Below are 24,863 nucleotides of genomic sequence, written 5' to 3' on the forward strand. Positions count from 1 at the left end.
CTAGCTATCCAGGAAGCTGAGTGTGAGGACTACTTAAACCACTGCACTCCAGCCTGGGCAACAGACCAAGACCCTGACTCAAAAACCCCAAAAATCAAAAAACATAAATTGCTTTTCTTGTGGTATATATCTTGTCTATTATAATCAATAAATATCATTTTTATTAATATCCTCTTTAGTACAAACACATCACCATTGCCTCATAATACTATTTCAAGATCTCAGGTTATCTTCTCAGTAATTTTGCCTGAGTCCCCAATCACTCTCAACGAATTGCCCTCTCATTCAGCCCCAAACCAAAAACAAACCAACCCTTTTCTAAATGTAAAAAGGGGCCAGGAATGGTGGCTCATGCCTATAATCCCAGTACTTTAAGAGGCCAAGATGGGCAGATCACATGAGGTTAGGTATTCAAGACTAGCATGGTCAACATGATAAAGTCCCATTTCTACTAAAAAATTTTTAAAAATTAGCCAAGCATTACCCAGGAGCTTCCTGGGTAGCTCAGACCACAGGTGTGCACCACCACACTTGGCTAATTTAAAAAAAAAACTTTTTGTAGAGCCAAAATTGTGCCACTGCACTCCAGCTTGACTGAGTGAGACTCTGTCTTAAAAAGAAAAAAAAAGTAAAAAGTAAAAAGGCTCAAGGCATTATTTTAAATTTTTAAAATTTTAAAAAGGTTCAAGGGATTATTTTAAATTTTTATAAGTGTTATTTAAAGGAAGGGTAGAGTGAAGGGAGGGATAGGGAAATATGTGTTAAAGGATACAAAATAACAGCTAGACAGAAGGAACAAGTTCTAGTGTTCTATATCACTGGAGAATGATTATAATTAACAATATTAAATAGTTTCAAATAGTTAGAAGGGGGATATTGAATGTTCCCAAGACAGAGAAATTATAAGTATTTGAGATGATGGATATACTAATTCCCACGATCTTTCAATATACATTACATGTATGGAAACATCACTATACCCCATGAATATGTACAATTGCTCCCCAATTAAGAATTTTTAATTTAAAAACCTAAGAAAAGTCACTTAAGTATAAACTTGCATCTTTCTTTTAACCAATCTAGCATAATCTGCTTAATTCTACTAAAATGATTACCTTCGATCCTAATTTAACACTCCTAATTATTCTCGTCAACCAAATCTTAGACAATAGTTTTTACATGTAGTAACCAAAACCCAACATCTATATAAAATTTCTTCTTTTAGAAGAGTTGTTTAGAGAGCATAAAATCTAAATGTTCCTTTTTCCATATATTTTTAGTGTTATTACTTTTTCTAATATACTGAATTCATATTCTTAATCTAGTAAATAGGAAAAAATATTCCAAGAGAGTAAAAGTAATTATGGAGCTCATAAATCCCTCTACATCTATTCAATTCTTTATTTTTTAAGCTTTTCTTTAAAAAAAATTGAAGCCATCATTACATGGAATGTCTAAAATAAAGCCAAAGCCTAATCTAAACACACACAATTTTCACAAATATATATATTATATACATATAAGATTTTACTTTACATCCAACTTTGCATTTATGACTCAAGGAGCATCCTAATACAGAACATAGTAAATTATGCTCAAAGAAATGCATATCAAAATCAGGCAACCGTGGGCCAGGCACAGTGGCTCACACCTATAATCCCAGCACTTTGGGAAGCCACAGCAGGAGAATCACTTGAGCCCAAGAGTTCGATACCAGCCTGGGCAACGTGGCAAAATCCCATCTCTACAAAACAAACAAGAAAAAAATACAAAAATGTTCAGGCATGGTGGTATGCACTTGTAGTCCTACCTACTTGGGAGGCTGAGGTGGGAGCATCATTTGAGCCCAGGAGGTCAAGGCTTCTGTGAGCAGTGATTACACCACTGCACTTCAGCCTGAGCAACAGAGCAAGATACTGTCTCAAAAAGAAAAAAAAAATCAGGCAACCTCAAAGTTGCAAATTAAAAAAAAACTATTTTTACTCCATATTAAAATCTGCAGTCATTCTGAACATGCTTTCTAGCTAATAAAAATTACAATAAGCATATATGAAGGATTCTAACAAGATAAATAACAAGTTTATTTCTTACTGATGGAATTTGCTTTCTTCTAACTTCATTCTCAGCTGACATAAGAAGCAACTCAAGTTCCTTTATTTTTTTTTCCTTATCAGGATCTTCATCAATGAAGGGTTGCTAAAATAAGTTAAAACAAAAGAGAAAAACAGGCTACTTACATAATTGTTTTATTATTATTAGAGTTCTCATTATTTTCTTCTATGCAACATGAAATATATTTTTTCTAATAAAGCTTAATGCTATTAAATACTGAATGCTCATTATCACAATCCTCTAGTATTTAAAGAGGTGCTGGTAAATATTTTCAACTTATCAGAAGATATTTGGGAAAATTTAAATGCATTAAAAAACATGTTGCATCATCTATATCAGCTGAAATGTATGTCTGGAATATTTTAGATTTTTAAATATTAATACATTCTATACAATTTAGCAAAAATATGTCCATTCACAATTTGAATCACTGAAGAATGAAAGGACTACCATACTGGTATTGTCAATCATCTTGTATTTGTACAGTTTATATTGCTTCAAACCCACTTACACACTTTCTCCTTTAATGTTACAGTACTCTAAGTAGGACATACAGTATTATTTTTATCCTAGTTTAATAAATGAGGAAATAGGTACTACTAAGCTTTAAAAAATATGACTGAACATATTTCCTTTGGTTTTTGTTATAAATAAAAGTACCTGAATAAAGGCAGAAGTAGTCTGAACATGTTCTATACAATTGCCTTCAGGTGACACATACTGATACCCAGGGATCTAAAAAGTAATTAATGCATTATTATAATACATATAATGCTATATAAATGTTTAAAGTCTCAAGCAAATGATAAAAACTTTTGACATAATGTCAACATAAAAAACTTAGAAAGCATCTGTATTAATTTTGAAATGTTATACCTATAATATTTATCTATTAAATAATAACTACATCTCCATTCCTAACCCTAACCCTAACTCCAACCCTACTAAAAATACAAAAAAATTAGCTAGGCGTGGTGATGGACACCTGTAATCCCAGCTACTTGGGAGGCTGAGGCAGGAGAATCACTTGAACCCAAGAGGCAAAGGTTACAGTGAGTCAAAAATGTGCATTGCACTCCAGTCTGGGCAACAAGAACAAAACTCTTGTCTCAAAAAGAAAAAAAAAAAAAGTTATAACACTTAGAAAAGACTTTTTGCCCAGATGAAATATGAGAATTACTTAGCCTAGATTTATCAGCCAGTTTATTAAATCTGATATTCACCAAATACATTTAAACATCTACCATTAGAAGGGTTGCTCCTAGAGAAAACAAAGTAATTGTGTTCCTATGTGTCCATATGAATGAAGCACTCACAGGGACAGAGACTGAAGCAAGTTTTTCAATGTTCATATCTCCTACTCTTATCACCACCCCATGCCAAAGGCTTCTTCTATTACTTGTCTTAGAAAAATCATCAGAATCAGTCATACACTTTTAATAGATACATTGATGATAGGCTAAGTCATCTGCTTCTCTCCTAAAACATCTGTAATAAGAATTTTGAAGATACATATAAATTTACTAAGCAGTAGTGGAAAGAAATATGAGATAAAGTATTTTTAAAACCTTAAAATTGGGGCCAGGTGCAGTGGCCCACTTCTGTAACCCCAGCACTTTGGGAGGCTGAGGCAGGAGGATCACTTGAGCCCAGGAGTCCAAGACCAGACTGGGCAACATGGCAAGATCCTGTCTCTACAAAAAATAAAAAAATTAGCTGGGCAAAGTGGAGCATGCTACCCAGAGGGATGAAGCAGGAAGATCACGTAAACCCAGAAGGTGAGGCTACAGTGAACTGCGTGTGCACTACTGCACTTCAGCCTAGCAACAGAGAGAGCCTGTCTCAAAAAAAAAAAAAGCCTTAAAATAAAAAAATATAAATACGAAATTGTCTGCTTAACATAATGGTCTTCCTAAATCACTATATAATACAGAATCATTATATATAACTTGTAAAATAGAACTTAACTTTTATAATACTCAATTAGTATCACTTATCGCTCAACTTGCTAATGCTAACGAATTAGAAACTTATTTTCTCAAATTTTTCAGAAAATCTGTGACAGTATTTCAAATCCTTGTTTTATCAAGTCACACACATAATAAAATTATCTTATTAGTTTAAATTAATTAAATAAGGCATTTTTTTTTTTTTTTTTTTAAGACGGAGTTTCGCTCTTGTTACCCAGGCTGGAGTGCAATGGCACGATCTCGGCTCACCGCAACCTCCGCCTCCTGGGTTCAGGCAATTCTCCTGCCTCAGCCTCCTGAGTAGCTGGGATTACAGGCATGCGCCACCGTGCCCAGATAATTTTTTGTATTTTTAGTAGAGACGGGGTTTCACCATGTTGACCAGGATGGTCTCGATTTCTTGACCTCGTGATCCACCCGCCTCGGCCTCCCAAAGTGCTGGGATTACAGGCATGAGCCACCGCGCCCAGCCCATATATCTTTTTTAATTAAAAAAAGAAACAATTCTTATAGTACAAGAAATATCCTCATCTTTCCGACATATTTAGATTAAGACTGTTAAACACTCTGTTGGGCTCGAGTATTATCTTTCTAAGAGTTAAAAAAATAAATTTAAATGATAACCTTTCTAAGACAGAAGCAGAATGTTTCAGTTTATGCTGCTGAAATCTAGACTCTAAACTGTAAAGAAACATAACAAAAACATCAAAGTATTGATACTGTCTTCACATGTTTTCCTATTGTTAATGAAAATGCCATTACTCTAAGTGGTTCTTTTAAAATGATGCCTAAGAAAACTTAATAATGTTCACAAATGTTAAAAATTAAATCTGAGGCATACACAGATTTTTAATATCTTGCCCCATTTTATTTTTTGGCAGAAAACTACTAAGTCCTGACTTAATCTTTACAATTTATATGACAAGAACCAAGAATTGCTCATCGTGAAAAACGGCATAACAGACAGGTAGACAGGGAAATATAAAACAAACCCCATGAAGACTCCTACACTAATTTCTTCCAAGTAGAAAAATGCACTATAAGGGACAACATAGAGCTTGCCCCATTTTGAGCTTATGTAATATCTACTTTAATGAATCATCTAAACAAAGACTAAAATTACTGAAGTGATTAGTTATTAGGGGGAAAAGCAAAGTTGAATGCCAGCAAAGACCAATTAATAACCATACCCCCAAAATTAGCTGGGCATTAATGAGTTATTTATTTTTTGCTACTTTCTCCTTTAAGCCATTTTATATATATCTACCTCTTAGAGATAAGCAATACTATAATTACACCAAAACTTTTAAAATGGAAAGTACAATCAAATGTTGAAGCACAGATGACCATTAGCTTTGAATCATAAATGAAGATTCAAAGAATTAGAGTTTTAGGAAATATACACAGTTTCTTAATGTAAAAGTTATACATATTTGTTCCCGAAATACTTATAAATCAAAGTTACACATATTATTTTTCAGTTTGGAAATTTAAATGTCTATTTACCCCTTAATATACATTGTACTTATCCTATTAAGAAACCAAACACCTTCCAATATAGCAACTTAAGAAGTTTTTTTAAATAATAAAAGTATTAAAAGTATGTGCCTGAACAGGTATGTAAAACTGATTCTGGGTTTGCAAATGGTCCATAGCTGCGCAAGGTTTGTGTTGAAATTTAGATGAAGATCGTTCTGATTTTATTCCATCTTGTAAATAGCCCTCTTGTTCCACTTTTCTTCGCATAGTAGAATTCCAATGATTTTTTATAGAATTATCAGTCCTAAGAAATGAAAGGTACAATTTAGAAAGAAAAAAAGATTGCACAGATTGCAACACTGTGTAACTTGTACAAAATGATTAAAACAAATTTTTACACTGGTTAAATTAACTTTTTTTCTTAATTTTTCTTTTGGAGTTTCTACTCAGGAAGATAAGAAGTTTTCTAAAATTCAAAAGATAAATTGTATGTGCATATGTCAGGCATAGTTCTAAGCACCAGAGATACTGCAGTGAATAAGGTAAAGCAGGTTGCTGCTCTCATGGAGCTTACACTCTCCTTGGAAGCATGGGAGTGGGGAAGGAAGGAAAAATAGAAAAACAAATAAATAAGAAAAATATCAGTACAATGCAAATAAAGTAGGATAAGAAAAATGGGTAATGGGGTCATTTTAGTTTGGTTAGAACAAACCAGCCATACAAGAACAGAAAGAAAAAAGAGCATTCCAGATAAAGGGTATAGCTAGGGTCAAGGCCTTAAGACAGGAACAAACATGATCATGAAAAGCAAATCACAAATTAAAGAATCCCAGTATTCTTTTTCACTTCTTAGAACAAAATATTTATGGTAAGAAAGAATACATTCGCTCCCTTCTTATCTAAGGTTCCCTTTATAAAAATGTAAATCTTCAACCTATAGCTACTTATAGTGTAAATTTCATCCTTCATAAACTATACACACATAAAGTAAGTTTTCAGTAAATATAAGACACTAAGCTAGGTTATATGGAAAGTAAAAAGATGTACAAGAGATTAAAAGCATGTAGACCTGGTTTAATAACTTAGATAAAAAAATTAAACACTGTGCCTTAATATCTTATCTATAAAACAAAGATAGCAATGTTTGCTCTGTATACTTTCCAAGTCTACAAAGATAAAGAATATATATAAAAGCACTTTACGCTATAAAGTACTATACAGATAGAGATTATAGCAATAAAAGACAAATGCATAACTTCTGCTTAAGGTTTGGATTTTCACAAGGTTGTTGGTCTGCTGTGCTAAACACTATTAGAAAACACATGAATGAGTACAATGTAGAGCGTACTTAGCATATCATGGCCTCTGAGGAAAACTTTGTATTTTAGCCACATGGATATATTTACTCCTTCCATGGTTTGGATCATACCATAATTAAGATTAAATTTTCCCTAATACACTTTCATAGCAGTTTATTGCAGCTAGCATATTATTCCTGGTCTTATGCATAAAACCTAGTACGAAAGAAATCTTAGATTTAGATTCTGTTCCAACAGAGTTTATACAAAGGGGGTCTACTTGATTGGCACTGATACGTCAACATAATTTTAGGAGTGTATTAAATGTTTACATAATCTAAAATCTATCATTTTATTGTACAAATTCTTGCCATAAAATAATTCATTAAAAAAGTAATCATACTCCTTACCACAGACTTCAGTACAAATGGTCCCAAAAGATTGCTTATGTTATGCAGTCTACATTTTAATTATGAATAAAAATAAAAGTTGTGGGGTACTTGAAAATGTATTTAATAGTATGGTAACAAAGATCATGTTTAAGTACAGAAAAATAGATATACATTTATATAAGCACCTTCCTGGAAGGAGTTTGGCAATCTCTGCCCAACGATTTCCCAAACGCTTATGTGCTTCATAGATGATCCTGTCCTCCTCTTCTGTCCAGGAAGATTTCTTTACCTCAGGATTCAGATGATTATGCCATCTTTCTCTACACTGCTTGCCTATTCTTCCTTTTAAATGTTTTGCAATTAAAGACCATCTTTTTGGTCCATATTTCTGAACTAATTCAATAACCTAAGAAACAGAAAAACAAAGTTCAAAAAAGCATTACCTTGAAAAAACTTTAAATCATAATTTAAGAATACCATTTTAAATAAATGCATGAAATCCAAGACACAACTACAATTTGTATTAAAAAAAAATTTTACTGAAAGAAAACTAAAAATTAAAAAAATAAATAAATAAATTTTACTGATAAATACCCCTCTAGCATTTGCCAACTTCAAAAACTTATTCCAAACTCATCTAAAAATCCAAGGGGCTGAAGATGCTTGAAATTAAATTGCCTTCACACGATATTAATTTGAAATAACAGCAAAAATGTTGAAACTTGTGCATTTTCTATTCTTACATCTTAAAAAAAAAAAAAAAAAAGCTTCAGCACAAAGCCAAAAAAAAATTTGGAAGCAGAAAGACTCTACCAAGTTACTGGCTGTCATTTCTTCCTTTCTCAAAGGGAAAGGATATAGATCACACATTCTTTTTTTCCACATTTTACATTTGTTTTTATTTTACCTAAAATTCCAAGAACAGTTATTCCAGCCCACTTTACCTCACTGCCCTATGTCAAATATCACCTCATAAACAATTTTATACTGGTAGACTAAGTTTAATATATGTTGATATTTTCACTATATATATCTATTTACTATATTTTAAAAATAAAATTTCAGGCTTTGGTAAATGTATTTTTAAACAAGATCACACATTTTAAAACTTATGAGTAGCCATCAAGTAAATCAGATCAGTCTAGGTTAAGTAACTTTAAAGTTTGTTCTGGCTGGGCACAGTGGCTCAGGCCTGAATCCCAGCATTTTGAGTCGCCAAGATGGGTGGATTGCTTGAGCCCAGGAATTCAAGACCAGCCTGGACAACATAGTGAGATTCCATCTCTATTTATTTAAAAACTTAAAATAAGAACAAAATAAAGTTTGTTAAATAAGAATAACAAACAAAGCAGAAGTGAGGATGCCCTAATTCCCCAACTGCATCTAATAGCAATTTTTTTTTTTTTTTTTTTTTTTTTTTTGAGACGGCTCTTGTTACCCAGGCTGGAGTGCAATGGCGCAATCTCGGCTCACTGCAACCTCCACCTCCTGGGTTCAGGCAATTCTCCTGCCTCAGCCTCCTGAGTAGCTGGGACTACAGGCACACGCCACCATGCCCAGCTAATTTTTTGTATTTTTAGTAGAGACGGGGTTTCACCATGTTGACCAGGATGGTCTCAATCTCTTGACCTCATGATCCACCCGCCTTGGCCTCCCAAAGTGCTGGGATTACAGGCTTGAGCCACCGTGCCCGGCCTGCATTAGCAATTTTTATGACTTAAAGGGCATAAACTAAAGAGCAATTCCTAGTGAAGTGCAGAAACATTTCTATTCATCTCCAGCTTTAGAGCACAAACAATGACCTTGGTTTTTAAATCACAAAACCTTTGGAAATATAGTGCTCTGACATCTATCTAATCCTGGGATCAATATAGGTCAAGAGAGAAAATTAAGAATGATTTCTGTGCATATCGAGTTATTAGATGTAAAAATAAAATGAAAATCTGTTTTAAAACGTTAGATTTTTGACAAGAAACTGTACCCTGATAATTGGAAAATTGAGCTCTAAACAAGGTAACTAACCTTATAGCAAGTATTTTTCCTTCTGCAAACCAAACTCTCAGGAACAAAAGGCCATATGTTATACTTGGTTTCACCAGATTTTTAAAAAACCCAACAACATTTCAAGACACTTAACATACAATTCTTATGCAAGTATCCCCCAGAAAACAAAATCAAAGTGACTTAAACATATACTTCACATGTCAAAACAACACAGTAGGAAGAAAAAGTTAGTCTACCTACATAGCGAACATAAAGAATATGAACACGTTACCCTCTGATCTTCTTCTTTAGTCCAAGGACCCTTTATCAATTCGGGATTTAAAACTTTCTGCCATCGATGCTGACACTGAAAATCAGAGCGATTCTGAAAAAATTTAGATGACTTTGTTATACTGTCTTCCAGAAAGCAAGTCAGCCCAAATTTATGTCTTACATCCTTAGAACAAAGACTTCAAGAATAGTATATTCAGTAGCATTCTTTAAACATGTAACATTTACTTTACATGTCTGTGTCCCAATTATGTCTTGGTTTGGTTCTTTTGGGGTTTTTTTAGGGGGATGGAGTCTCACTCTGTTGCCAGGCTGGAGTGCAGTGGTGCTATATCGGCTCACTGCAAGCTCTGCCTCCTGGGTTTAAGCAATTTTCCTGCTTCAGCCTCCCAAGTAGCTGGGACTACAGGCATGCGCCAACCACACCCAGCTAATTTTTGTATTTTTAGACGGGGTTCCACCATGTTGGCCAGGATGATCTCGATCTCTTGACCTCATGACTCACCCACCTTGGCCTCCCAAAGTGCTGGGATTAAAGGTGTGAGCCACCATATGTTTTTTTCTTAATTACAGTAGTCAAGAATGCTTAGACTACAGATAAAAACAATTTCTTTAAAATTAAAGTATGTCTCTTTACACTATGCCTTATAATACAGCAAGCAGCAAAGATAAAATACAGATAACTGACAAAAAGAAATGGATTTATAACTGAAGAATAAAAGGCAGTGGACAGAAAACTATACAAAGCTGACATAAGAACTCAAATAGCCTATCAGTCTAGATTCACATAGTACAGCAGTACCTAACTATACCGTTTTTAAAAAATGTAAAGACATTACTATACTACTGCATGTCAAAAGGATGTTATAAATGATTCCTCCAAGTTATTAAGAAAACATTACATAGTCTCTATAGAAGATGCATGTTACATTTCAATTAAATTGGTTAAGTGTTGACATTTAAAAAGAAAATGAATTCACCGGAATAAGAAAACCTATGCAGTATCTGGGTAGAAACGTCTCAAACTCCAAAAACAATAAATGAAGCCTTATTTTAGTCAGTTCAGAACCCGGTAACTCTACAAGGATAATGAAACCTAATACCTTATTAGTGATTCACAGTTGACAAAATCGTTAGTTCATACACAAGATAACAAAATCTAGAAAAATATAAAGGTATAGATACAAATGTTTTGTCTACCAATGGCTCTTTTGCCCAATGTACTTAAAATTATTATTATTCAAACTCAGCTTCATTTATGGCTTCTGTACATCAATGGGGATCCATTTAAAGGCTGTCACTTTCTTCAAAATAATCAGGTCATTCCTGTATATTCTTGTAGCAGTTCTCTGTTACTGCTAATGTAAATAACTTTTCTAATCTAGCTTCCATTTATTGAACACCTGCTAAATATTGGGAATTGTGTCAAAAATCCTACATATTATTTCTAATTCTATACAACCATATTACAGAAACAAGTATAATTATCTAGATATTATAGATAAAGAAGGTAACAATCAAAGAGGCTAAATAATTCTTCTATGCTCGGAGAGCTGACATTTAAACACAATTCAAACTGACTCCAAAATTTATGTTCTTTCCATTACTTGATCTCAATTTTTGGGTTATATTGAAACACATATGACAATATAGAGAAAACACAGTTAACATGGTTTCTGAAACCCAAAGGAGTCAATATTGAAATTCGAATATGAATATTTTGCCTTACTTCTCACAGTGTATTAACAAATAACAGTATCTGTGAAAACACTTCGTAAATTATAAAATTATATAACAAATAGCAGGTGAATAGTAGTATGGTAAACAATAGGCATAATAGTTTTAAAATCATCAATATTTTAAAATGTAAGCCTCAGGTGATAAGCTTTTTTTGATAGGGATTTCTGGTTTTTTTTTTTTTTTGGTTAGCTATCAAATATCTCAATATATTTCTCAAAAAATGTTTTAACGTGTATTAGCAAATATTGATAAGGTCCCATATAAATTTGTTATCATTTTTGTTTCAAAGCTAATAATCTTTTAGGTCCCTGGATGAACACATTACTAGAAAATCAGACTCTCTAAGCCATTAGCAACCAACTACAGGCAAACCAAAAAACAGGGATTTTTTTTAGGAAGGAAACCTAAAATTAAAATACGGAGACACATTTTTGAAAAACAGTTAACCCAATGCCTTAACCAGCCATGTTAGTAATATAATTTAATATTTTACTTACTTGAAGATGACTAGCAATTAGAGTCCAATCATCAGTTCCATGTTGTTCAACCAACTTCTTTAATTTATCGTCCTATTAAAATAGTATGAAAATTAGAAAGCTTTTCCCCATCAGTTTCATCTAACTGTATATATAAATAACTCTCCAACTCTGTTAAAAAATATCTGTTAACTATAGAAGAACTAAAGCCACCCACTATAATACAAATTCCTCCATTTATTACACTGTTTCTGTAAGTCCCAATGTCACCCATTATTCAAGTCTCTGGTTGAAGAAAAAGAATGTACAGTTAATTGATGCATCCCTTATCTCATATTTTGTTTTTAAATATCCTTCATAACTATAGTAGTATTTTTTTTTTCTTGAGACAGAGTCTCGCTCTGTCACTCAGGCTGGAGTGCAGTGGCGCAATCTCAGCTCACTGCAACTCTCCACCTCCTGGGTTCAAGTAATCCTCCCACCTCAGCCTCCCAAATAGCCGGATCACAGACATGCGCCACCACAACAGGCTAACTTTTGTATTTTTAGTAGAGATGGGTTTCATCATGTTGGCTAGACTGGTCTTGAACTCCTGACCTCAAGTCATCCACCCCTCTCAGACTCCCAAAGGGCTGGGATTACAGGCATGAGCCACCACACCCGGCCACATAAGTATAGTAGTATTAATAAATACATCTAAGAAACTCGAAAACTTTGTCAAATAATTACCTCATCCCTTGTCCATTTTACTCTGTTCCAGAGTTTCTTCAGTCCTTTCTGTTGTGGTACTTCATAATCATGATCAGCAAACTGAAGGTCATCATCCTCATCCTCACTAAAAAAAAAAATCGTGAAATCAAGAATTTTATTTAAATTTGTAAATTCAATCATTGAACCTGTCACACAGATGGGCTGGGCGTGGTGACTCACACCTGTAATCCCAGCATTTTGGGAGGCCAAGGTGGGCAGATCACAAGGTCAGGAGTTTGAGACCAGCCTGTCCAACATGGTGAAACCCCATCTCTACTTAAAAAAATACAAAAATTCGCTGGGCATGTTGGTGCATGCCTGTAATCCTAGCTGCTCAGGAGACCAAGGCAGCAGAATTGCTTGAACCCGGGAGGTGGAGGTTGTAGTGAGCCAAGATCGCGCCACTGCACTCCACCAGCCTGGGCAACAGAGCGAGACTCTGTCTCAAAACAAAACAAAACAAAACAAAAAAACCTATACTGTCAATAGGTCTTTGCAGGAATCCCTAACTTCCATTGACTTGTCAATTCCATTGGAACAAAATTCTTCATATTTGACCAGGCAAAACACCAAGATCCTCCCATTCCCTTACAATCTACTTCTACAGTTCAATGCACTCAATAGTCCAATATTCTCTCTCCCTGAAGCCATTGCATACTTGTAACAATAATCCACCAGTCCTCCTTCCTACATGGCTGTTTTTTGTTGTTGTTTTCTTTTTGTTTTGTTTTTTGAGAGTCTTGCTCTGTCGCCCAAGCTGGAGTGCAGTGGCACAATCTTGGCTCACTGCAACCTCTGCCTCCTCATTCAAGCAATTCTCCTGCCTTAGCCTCCTGAGTAGAAGGAATTACAGGTAACTGCCATCGTGCCAGGCTAGTTTTTCTTTTTTAGTAGAGACAGGGTTTCACCACGTTGGCCAGGCTGGTCTCAAACTCCTGACCTCAGGTGATTTGCCCACCTTGGCCTCCCAAAGTGCTGGAATTACAGGTGTGAGCCGCTGCTGTGTCCAGCCCATGTATGGCTGTGTTATTAAAATATGTTATATATATATGTGTGTGTGTATGTATATATATATATACATACATACATATATATGTATATATATATACATACACACATATATATGTATATATATACATACACACACACACACACACACACACACATCCCTTACAGAGGCTTGATTAAAGAAAATACCTGATACATTAATTCAAGAAGGAGATGTGAAGAAAAAAAAATGTCTGATACATGCAGCCATTTTCAGCTATCAAAAATATCACCTGATTGGCCAATATTAAATTGTTAAATTCAACATGCTTCAGGATTCAATAACTTCATATATTTCTAAAAAGCTACTGAATCAGATAAAACACCACACTGTAGCTTTCTGTCCTATTTGTATGTACTCAGAGCACCTTACCCTTTCTTCTTCTTTTTCGTTTTTTTTCTTTTTTTTTTTGAGAGGGACTCTCACTCTGTCGCCAGGTTGGAGTACAGTGGCGCTATCTCAGCTCACTGCAACCTCCACCTCCCAGGTTCAAGCAATTCTCCTGCCTTAGCCTCCCAAGTAGCTGGGACTACAGGTGTACACCACCACACCCAGCTATTTTTAGTAGAGACGAGGTTTCACCATATTTGCCAGGATGGTCTCGATCTCTTGACCTTGTGATCCACCTGCCTTGGCCTCCCAGAGTTCTGGGATTATAGGCGTGACCCACCACACCTGGCCCCTTCTTTTTAATGTTTATCACATTTGCAAACCTCCCCATCCAAAAAGTAAGCTCATGAGTACAGACCATGTCTATGATGTTCATATCTCAGGACCAAGCATAGTACCTGCCACTCAAATAGTTGTAAAACTAATGAACAATCTTCCCTAAACTCCCAGCTCAACCAAGTGCTCTATATTCCAAAATGATCTCACTTCTTTCCAATCCAACCAAAACATCTACCTTCCTCAATACATGTGATCTCAAAGTGGATCTGAGAAAGAAAACTTTTTAACAAATAAAAATACCTCTAGGCAGAGGTAAAAGGCATTCTCATTTGTTAAAAAAAAGACTTTCAAAATCCAAAAAATACCTCCAAATGGTAGAATTTTAAGAAGCAGAACCCGCTGAAACAAACATTTTTAAATATTCAGCATAGAAAAGGTTCTTTTAAGGTACCTACCGTACTGTCTAACCTTTCTTAGAAATGCCACCAGCAACATTACCACTTCCTGACACCCCAGGTAGCCCTCAGGCATGCTTTTCACAGGGTCTTTTGCTTCTCCTCTCTTCAGATCCCCAAAATTTCATAATATTTGAAATAATATGAAATACATAAAATTACAGCATATTTGAGACTGCTTTAAAATATAGATTATTTCTAAATCAAAACAATTTTTACCTTGGGAATTTACCCATATAAATCTCGAGTATTCACAAAACTATATACATCCCATTTATGAAATCTACTTTAAGGTTCTTACAAAATACTTTAAGGATGTAAGTCCAAAAACATTATTTTGGTCTTAAAAGACTAGTTTCCAAGGAGTAATTTTCCTAAAAACTCGTTCATTTTAACCATAAAATTCTGCCCCTCACTTTTTATCCACATACTTTATTGTGAGAAATTTCTGTTTCTACATGAGGCTTCATTCTCTGTTTTGCATTTCAGCATGGTCATCAGTTTCAGACACTGATTTATATAGCCCATCCAACGTTCAGTAAGCTGGGCTTTTTGAGTGGGTAAGTGTGAAGGAGCAAGTAGAATTCCTAGAATTATCTCTCTACCACTGGGACTTTCCTAGAGTCTACCTACTTCTTAGTTTTGGCATCAAGTTATTTCTACATATATTTAAGTGAGTATTGAAAAGACAATGTTAACTTTCAAATACATGTGACCACAGAAAAGATCCTAGAAATGTATCAACATCACCAGCTACAAAGAAAGATGTCTGAGAATGTCCATAACTTGCAAAGACACCAAGGAAAGGATAAAACCCCACAAATCACCTCACCAATATTCCACTTTCACCATTTAACAACAAAAATGTCCCATCACTGAAAAGTGGTTAGACACCATCAAAATGTATCTCCTCTATTTGTCTACTTTCATATAATCTTTTGATATTTCTGTATTAAAGTAATCAATGCTGGTAATATGTAAAATTTAATAAAATCGGCTTCCTACTATATAGTTTAATAAACCATTTCTAGCCTAGTGTAATTATCTAGAAGATAGCAAAAGAAAATAACATTATTTCTCTAGTCACAAAGCAATAATAGATTAATTTAGTCTTTTGACTCTCCAGCCCAGGACTTGGTTTCCAGAATGATTCTGCCAGTTTTCTTAAGTCAAAGAAAACATCTACTTGGCAAATGTCTAATATATAACCAAACTACTACATTCAAATGTAAACAGTTTCATAGATTGTGTGTGTGTGTGTGTGAGAGAGAGAGAGAGAGAGAGACAGAGAGAGAGAGAGAGAGAGGGAGAGTCTCACTCTGTTGCCCAGGCTGGAGTGCAGTGCAACTGTGCAATCTTGGCTCACTGCAACCTCCGCCTTCCAGGTTCAAGCAATTCTCCTGCCTCAGCCTACCAAGTAGTTGGGATTACAGGCACCCACCACCACACCTGGCTAATTTTTGTATTTTTAGTAGAGACAGGGTTTCATCATGTTGGCCAGGCTGTTCTCGAACTCCTTACCTAGTGATCTGCCTCAGCCTCCCAAAGTGCTAGGATTACAGGCGTGAGCCACTGCGCCCAGCCATAGATTGTGAATTAAAGTGATTAGGGTGATTATGAAACAGTGAAAGGAAGCACACAAAAAAATTGTATAACTCATTAGGCCAGGACAATAGTTAAGAGTAACTTTACATTGGGGTGTGAGCTAACAGGACGTGATAGTTAGGACTGTCTGTGAAATAATACATACTTGATAAAATAATTCACGTGCTATTATTAAGATAGAACATTTAGAAGTTCAATTTTAGAGGACAACAATTATCTCACCTAAAACCAGTAAATGAGGTAGTCCAAGGAGGAAACTGAAATTTTTAAAAAATTTGTATTCTAAAAGAAATAGTTCTATGAAATTTTGCTCTAGTAAAATTGCATCAACTTAATATCTTTAATCACAAACTAACTCAGGTCTGAATTCTTCATAACAGACAAAAAGAATACATCTTTATTATACAATCTTGGAGGACTAGGAGCTGGCCACTTAGTTTTTTTAAAGTCCAATCATATTCAAGGTATGAAAATTTACCAGGTTGATTTAATAAAGTGAAATTAGGCCACCCAGTGGCTCATATGATGTACTGCAGACATGAATATTTTATTTCCAAATCTGGATTGTGCAAACCAGCATTATCACAGTAAGACAAATTTAACTTTACATAACCTTTGATCGTTATTAATAGCAATAATGAAGAGAGTTCTACCTAGCAATTCCATAAACAAAAGCAATATGAGAAAATTTATATTTCATTAGTATGGATATGCTTTTAAATGAGAAAAGATTACAAAATGTCTTCAAATATATATATTAAAGCTAGAAACTACCTTACAAACCATAAAATCCAAAATCCGTATATTAACCAGATGAAAAACTGAGGCAGAGTTTACCTGCTTCCCCAAAACAACACTGCCAGTTAATGACAAAACCGATTAAAAGATCAGTTCTCATATTTCAGTATAATTTCACTCCCACCCGGTTTGCTGGAAACAACACAGTAAAATTGCTTCCTACACACACACATATACATACCACTGAAAAAACATCTTCTATTTCAAGAGCTGGCTTTTATCTTTTCAGTTAGTGCAGTCACAGGTCATCTCAAGTGTAAATAATCTATTACTAGTAAATACGTTTCTAAATATTTTATAAAAGTTTATTTTAAAGGGTAAAACTTTTAAATCTAAAATTAATTATGTATATATAAATATGCTTAAAAGTCAAATATATGTTAATAACAGACATATTAATTTTAGTATTGCCTGTAAATTGTCATTACAACTCCCAGTGGGATGTAAAATTATTTAAAGTCACAATACAAATAAGTCTTTTCCTGTATGTAAATCTAGAGGAGAGATACTACAGCTATCTTAAACAAAGATCAAAACAACCAACATCCTGCAGTTGTTTCACACTTGAGGTAACACTTAGTCTTCTACTTTGTTTTTTGTTGTTGTTTTTTTTCCAGATCACATAGCATAAACATGTATTACAGGATTTACGCCTATACTCTTAGGCAAAACTTGTATACAGCGAACTATAGTTTTCACTTGAATGCTTACATGGTTGTATACTGGAGATCTCAAATTACAACCTGAAGTAACTGAATTATTTCTTTTCCCTTTCAACTATGAATTGAGTTCAAATATATTAAGACACTTAGCTAAAAGGCAAGAGATATTTTTCCCAATGACTATTTTTGCTTCAAAACAATTCACACTCTAATTTGTTTTTTGTTGAAGCACAAAGCAGAGCATCTACTATCTTCTAAGATACGTAAATCATATTTACACATGCAAGAAATGTAGACTATGCAACATATTCGGGTATGAAGACTTAAGAGACGTATCATTCAGAGATGATAATGTATCCCCACATCCTCTATCTGTATACTCCCAGGCAGAATGTAGCTTCACCCCACCACACTTAATTACTCCAGATTTATACCTCTTTAAATCATTCTATTGTGTTTAAATTAACTTATACAACTGGCAAGAAATAAATGTCAAAAATATAATTAATATTTAAATTTCAAGGTCACAGTATTGTCAATAAAACAACTTATACAGGGAAACTAACATTAAGTCATTTTTCCTTTCTTTGTCTATTATTACGAAACATGCACTACATACATAGGAAATGGACAGAAAACCCACTGGGAAGGATAAAGTTCTGACATTTAAACATTCATGTTTACCCAAAATTTTAATTTAACTAAATGCTGATAGCAGAATGAGCCAAATAACTGTTTCAAATAAAATTAACATAAATACTGATAAGTAGATAATATCAAACATTAATAAATTTGATATATTCATTTGTCATCTTAATAATTTTTAATTTTTTATATATTTAAAAATTCAAAAAGCCTAAACCGGTACTTCAGCAATCATAATTACAAGAGCTTTAAATATCTATCTTTTCTGAAGACTGATGTTAACTGGGTCCTTGAAGTTCTAGAGGGGTGGTTCTTTCCTGGGTGCTTTTGTCCCCCGAAAGATATCTGGCAATGTCTGGAGACATTTTTACTGTCATGACTGAGGTAAGTGGAGTGTTACTATCTCTACTGGGTAGAAGCCAGCGATGCTACTAAACATCTCCCCGTTACATAGAATTAACTGGTCCATGATGTCAATAGTGCAAACTTTGAAAACTGTTCTAGAGGGATCTGTGTATAAATTTATTTCATCTCAAGGGTTTGTCCTATAACTTATTACAAAACTAATAAGCTTACAGGGACTTAAAGATTTCTGCAGAAGCATCTTGCACACAGCAGATGCTTAACAGACAAATAAAGCAAAAAACTATTATGTATAGTTACTGCCGATTTTTAGCAGAAATATGCAGTGAATGACCTCCATTACTAAATTTCAACTTAGGAAATACATCACTAGTTAAGACTTTAGGGCTGTGGATCTAGGTAAGTAAAATATTTGGAAAGTCTGCCAAACATCTTTTCAGGTTTATTTGATAATGCTGAAAATCAGAAGATACCCTGTATTTTTGTTATCTGAGTAATTACTCCACATAATTTATGAGTAGCTGCTGTAATGCATATAAATTCATCCTAGCACATTTTCCAGGCCCCCCCCCCCCAAAATATGCCTTACCTCTGTGCAACACTTAGATACGGTCAGAGCCAAACACAGACACTCAAAATATTAAGTGAATCAAACACATTGCTTTATTTTAACATCAAGCTACTAATAGTAACAATGTGGCATGGTCCCAGTAGAAAATATTAAAATATACATATATACATAAAGCTGAGAATATGGGTATGGGAATTACAGAAAACATCAAAAAGGTCCTCTCAGCTATTCCCCAGAGGATTTTCCACAACGTTTCGAGGTAGCCAAGTTGGCAGAAGGGTGGCCACCCAGGTTCACCGCGTAGTTCCTATTTTGACTGTACGGTTATTCAGAAGAGTAGCCGGAACACCATTTTCAAGTCCTCCCGACAGGACAAAGCCACTTTTCTCTGCGTAGCGAACTCCCTAAAAGCGCTCGACTTACCTGGCAAGAAACCTGCCTCCAAGAAGTGGCAGCGTGAGGACTGGAGTCTGGACGCGCATTGTGGGGAGAACCACGGAGCAACCTGGGCATCTCTTACGCCCCGCGTCTCACACCCTGGTCCCCAACTCTCCACACATCGCGGTCGTGCTCCGGCCATCGAGGCGGCCGCGGGAAGAAAAACCTCTGCCCTCGCCGGGGAGGGCCTTATGGCGGGAGGGGGCAGGGGGAAAGGAAAGAGAATCTGAGCCGAGAAGGCGCCGACAGGCCTGGGCAAAAGGGGTGCCACCCACCTGCGCGACCTCTTCGCCATCCTTCAAGTACCGCATAGGGGCGGGCTGGACGGGGACGCGGGTCAGCCTCCTCTAGCCTCCGGCGAATGCTCCTTCTCCCTGACCCTCTAGCCGCTTCCCTCGCTCCCTCCGAAGGCAGCCGAGTGCGGAACGCAAGTCCTAGGCAGGGTGCGACGGAGGGACAGCGGGGGCGGACCGCGACCCGCTCCTGGCCCCTGCCCACAGCGCTGCTCCTAGCCCCGGCCCGGCCGGGCCAGGGATGCCCCCAACATGTCAGAAGGCGCGCTCCCGCCCTCCGCCGGCCTATCCCACCGCTTCTCAGCCTCCCCGCCCCGGTCCCAGCGCGACTCCGCCACAGGCGCCGACCACCGCTCTCTACCCGCAGCTAGCAGTTCTGCAGGGATCGTAGTTTCCTGCAGGGTTTTGTCCGCACCGCCGAATCTCGCGCCCAGCCTCCCTCAAGAGCCGCCGTTTGAATCTGCGCACGCGGCCCTGAACCTCATTGGCTGTGGGGGCCGCACGCGAAGGAGTGAGGGCGGGGCAGGGAGAGCGCGCGCGACTGAGGGCGGGGCTGGGGAGCTGGAAGCCGGGACTGGAACTCGCGGGAGCCGGGGAAGGAGCCGGGAGCCAGTGGGTGGGGCTGCGGGTGGGGCGCGGGTGGGGCGCGGGCGGGGCGCGGGCGGGGCGCGGGCGGGGCAGGGCGATCGAGCTGTCATAGGACCCGGAACGCGCCGAGAGGCGCACCGCGCAGGGCCTGCTGGGAGAGCGAGTTCCTGCGCTCGCCAGGAGCGGGTCCGGAAGCGGCGCCAGAACCGTCCAGCCGCCCCAAATTTCTAGGGTAAGCGGACGGAGTTTCTGGCAGAGTGAGTGGTCCCGCTTCCCGGCGGGAGTAAGTCTCTGCAGCCTCGCCTCGGCCACGTTCCTCACTCCTTACGCGTCTCCCTCCTCACTAGTTAGGAGGAACGGTCTTCTGACCCGAGACAAATGTAACCACAAATTTGCGCGGCCGTTATTTTTTAAGCAAACATGTGAGCTATTTTTACCCAGACGTCATAGCTACGAGAGTGACGAAGACTTTGGCAGGAAACCAAGTATCGTCTATTTTCCTCAGAAAGCAGCAGAAGCGTGACAAGTGAAAAAAGTTCCTAGTGGGAGACGTGCTTGAAACGGGAACGGGAGATAATCCTTGGCTGCCGTTGGTCCTCGAGGTGCTCAATTTCGTGCCCAGCTCTACGGGAAATAACGTGCGCGGCGGAGGAGCCCGGTACTGGAGAATAACGCGTGAAGACGGCAGTGGACTGGGCATTTTGCCCAGACGAATGAGCATGGTAGTTAAAGTGTAGAAGGTGACCTTCCTTCCTCTGGAGAGACTAGGGAGGGGGGGAACCACCGGAGGAGTTTCTAGCGGTTGCAGCTACTCGAAGTTCCAAGTCTAATAACTACAAACTGTTCAAGTAGCATTAAAGTAGATTTGCTACAGTAACAGTTAGAGTCGGATAAGGATCTAAATTTGCAAGGCAACATGGTCTACTGCATAGAGCACTGAGCCACATGTTAACACTGTAACAAACTGACACTTGCTATTTTGAAATTTTACGCATCATCTTTTGCAAATCAGATGCAGGTGCAGAGTGAATTAAAAGGAGCTGAATTGAGAGAAGCTTGTATACACTACTGTCAAAACTTAAACCCACTGACTTTTAACAGTTCTCTTTTTCATGGTATAGGTTCTGGGAAGGTAAAACAGGTTTCTCTCTCTCTCTCTCGACAAGGTCTTGCTCTGTCGCCCATGCTGGAGTGCAGTGGCACAATCATAGCTTACAGTAGCCTTGAACTCTTAGGCTGAAGCGACCCTCTTGGCTCGGCCTCCAAAGTAGCTGGGACTACACCCGGCCAAGTGTTTCTTCCAGATCATTCCTTAATGGGTTACTGGTTCAGTTTAAAAATAATAATAATAATTTAGAAACTAATTTAGACATTTGAGTTCCCAAATTTCATTATGTTCCCAATGTCATTTGGAATCACTGTTTCACTGTTTTCGTGTTTACCCCTGGGTCATACATTACTGCACTTATTTAAATCTAACAGGCAGCAGAGCTTCTGCTGTATTTTAGAATGTATTCAATTTTATACAGAATACCTTTTTTAGAGCTTGAAGACAGATGTTTTACATTTTGACAGTAAAACAAATTTCCCTCATTTTTACATATGGAGAAAAACGATTCCCAGAAAGATAACATTGTGAAATTACTTAAATCAGTTATAAAACTCAGGGCAAAGTATGGAATTAAAGTGCACCATAGTCATTTGAATACACATGCTCAGATGTATGATAAACTAAGGAGGGTTTTTTTTAAGCACATTTAAAGATTTTATTCAGAGTATATAAAGAACTCAAAACTCAGTGAGGAAAAAATATTTTTTTTAACGGGCAAAAGATTTAAACAGATTTCACCAAACAAGATATATACCTGACAGGCACATGAAATGATGTTCTACCTCATTAGTCATTGGAGAAATGCAAATTAAACCACAATGAGGTACTACTACACATCTGTTAGAATGAGGGTGGAAAATGACTGACTACAAATGTTGGTGAAGATGAAAATGCTGAGCAAGTATAATTTGCATACATTGCTGGTAGTGATGTAGAAAGCCATTTTGGAAAACGTTTATAGTGGCTTTGTTTTTTAATTTTTGTGGGTACATAGTAGGTGTATATATTTGTGGAGTACATGAGATGTTTTGATACAGGCATGTAACGTGAAATAATCACATCATGGTGATGGAGTATCCATCCCCTCCAGTATTTATCTTTTGTGTTACAAACCCATTACACTCTTTCAGTTATTTTAAAGTGTACAATTAAATTATTGACTATAGTCACCTGTGCTATCAAGTAGTAGGTATTTTGTTTGTTTGTTTAGACAGAGTCTCACTCTGTCGCCCAGGCTGGAGTGCATTGGCACAATCACTGCTCACTGCAACTCCACCTCCCACATTCAAGCAATTCTCGTGCCTCAGCCTCCCAAGTAGCTGGGATTACAGGCATGTGTCACCATGCCCAGCTAATGTTGGGAGTTTTGTTTGTTTGTTTGTTTGTTTGGAGACAGTCTCACTCTTGCCCAGGCTGGAGTGCAGTGGCACGATCTCAGCTCACTGCAATCTCCACCTCCTGGGTTCAAGCATTTCTCCTGCCTTAGCCTCTCAGTAGCTGGGATTACAGGCATGCACCACCATGCCTGGCTAATTTTTTGTAATTTTAGTAGAAATGGCAGTCTCACCATGTTGACCAACCTGGTCTGGAACTCCTAACCTCAGGTGATCCATCCACCTCAGCCTTCCAAAGTGTTGGGATTACAGGCATAAGCCACAATACCTGGCCTAATTTTTGTATTCTTAGTAGAGATGGGAGTTTTGCCACGTTGGCCAGGCTGGTCTTGAACTCCTGAGCTCAGGTGATCTGCCCACCTCAGCCTCCCAAAGTGCTAGGATTATAGGCATGAGCCACTTAAGCCTAGCCTATTATTATTTTGTTGTTGTTGTTGAGACAGAGTTTTGCTCTTGTTGCCCAGGCTGTAGTGCACTGGAGCAATCTCAGCTCACTGCAACCTCTGCCTTCCAGGTTCAAGCAATTCTTTTGAAGCCTGGTCTAGTTTTAAAGTTTTTAGAGATGGGGTCTAGCTGTGTTGCCCAGGCTGGAGTGCAGTGGTGTGATTATAGCTCACTGTAACCTTGAACTCCTGAGCTCTAGCAGTCTTCCTGCCTCAATTTCCTAAAGTGTTGAGATTATAGGCATGAGCCATCTGTGCCCAACCAGGGCCATTCTTTAGAGATGCTGGTGTGGTTACTAAGAGAAACAATCTTCCTTGGTCTTCTTGCACTCCTATATACATCTTGGTGGGTGTGCCAAGATGCAAGGCCCCGAGTACTCTTTTACACAGGCCATTTCTAAGGATTGCTTGCAGCTAGTTGCCTTGAGAGATGACGTAACATCTCAATCCAAGACAAAAACCAGATTTACTTACTGCTTACTATAAAAGCAGTGGATTCCCAAGTTCAGTGTTTCTCAACTGTAGCACAAATCCACTGTATGCATGACATCCATCTGGGCCCATTACATTGCCCCATGGGACCTGAAAGCAAGAGTAACTGGCACAAATACATTGACGCTCAAGGTGTTTGTTGTGTTGTAAGTAATACCAATACTTTGTCCTTGACCTAAGAGTCTGGTGTCTTCTGGGAAAAAGATCCATGAGCCACTAACAGTTTAACTTAGCTTGTTAGGGTAAAATCAAATCCCAGCCCTGACAGCTAGAGTATCATGAATGAAGGGGCACTCACAGCCCCTGTCACTCTCCTTATTATATTTATGTTTCCATGATGTAGATTTTTATTTTTCCAATTCAAAATTTTATTTAGAATTCCTAAATTCTTCAGCCCAATTTTTATTGGATAAAGTGCATGTCTTCTGATTGAAAGTAACCATTGGCCAGGCGCAGTAGCTCAGGCTTGTAATCCCAGCACTTTAGGAGGCTAAGGTGGGTGGATCACAAGGTCAGCAGATACAGACCATCCCGGTCAATGTGGTGAAACCCCATCTCTTCTAGAAATACAAAAATTAGGTGTGGTAGCAGGCGCCTGTAGTCCCAGCTACTCAGGAGGCTGAGGCAGGAGAATCACTTGAACCCAGGAGGCGCAGGTTACAGTAAGCCAAGATCCCACCACTGCACTGCAGCCTGGTGACAGAGTGAGACTCTATCCCCCCAAAAAAGTAACCATCATCAGATATAACAAGAAAAAGGAGAAAAGAAAGAAAGAAAAGAAAAGGAAAGAGAAAGAA

The 24,863-nt window shown here is 37.4% G+C and overlaps 1 protein-coding gene and 1 long non-coding RNA gene across 19 annotated transcripts in view; one reads left to right on the forward strand and one right to left on the reverse strand.

The window, feature by feature from the left end:
• MYBL1 (MYB proto-oncogene like 1) overlaps positions 1–20,500 on the reverse strand; it is a 45,432-nt gene extending 24,932 nt beyond the window's left edge. For 10 of the 18 annotated variants that reach the window (XM_078352549.1, XM_078352548.1, XM_078352546.1 and 7 more), the window contains exons 1-8: positions 19,731–19,911; positions 12,471–12,576; positions 11,763–11,834; positions 9,527–9,619; positions 7,437–7,657; positions 5,691–5,865; positions 2,773–2,847; positions 2,092–2,196 (exon numbers count right to left, since the gene is read on the reverse strand). In XM_078352549.1, the coding sequence (XP_078208675.1) occupies positions 2,092–2,196; positions 2,773–2,847; positions 5,691–5,865; positions 7,437–7,657; positions 9,527–9,619; positions 11,763–11,834; positions 12,471–12,576; positions 19,731–19,789 (906 nt within the window). In that variant the 5' untranslated portion in view covers positions 19,790–19,911. Of the gene's footprint in view, positions 1–2,091; positions 2,197–2,772; positions 2,848–5,690; positions 5,866–7,436; positions 7,658–9,526; positions 9,620–11,762; positions 11,835–12,470; positions 12,577–19,730; positions 19,912–20,020 lie in introns of those variants that run through there. The other 8 variants (XM_078352550.1, XM_035276780.3, XM_078352544.1 and 5 more) reach the window with 1 other exon arrangement.
• A 279-nt stretch (positions 20,501–20,779) lies between these two features.
• Positions 20,780–21,672, forward strand: LOC144579705 (uncharacterized). The gene is made up of 2 exons (XR_013527871.1): positions 20,780–20,858; positions 21,132–21,672. It is a non-coding gene; the product is annotated as an uncharacterized LOC144579705 (long non-coding RNA).
• Positions 21,673–24,863: the final 3,191 nt, after the last annotated feature.

This window comes from Callithrix jacchus, chromosome 16 (assembly GCF_049354715.1).
Source record: "Callithrix jacchus isolate 240 chromosome 16, calJac240_pri, whole genome shotgun sequence".
Taxonomy (NCBI): Eukaryota; Metazoa; Chordata; class Mammalia; order Primates; family Cebidae; genus Callithrix; species Callithrix jacchus.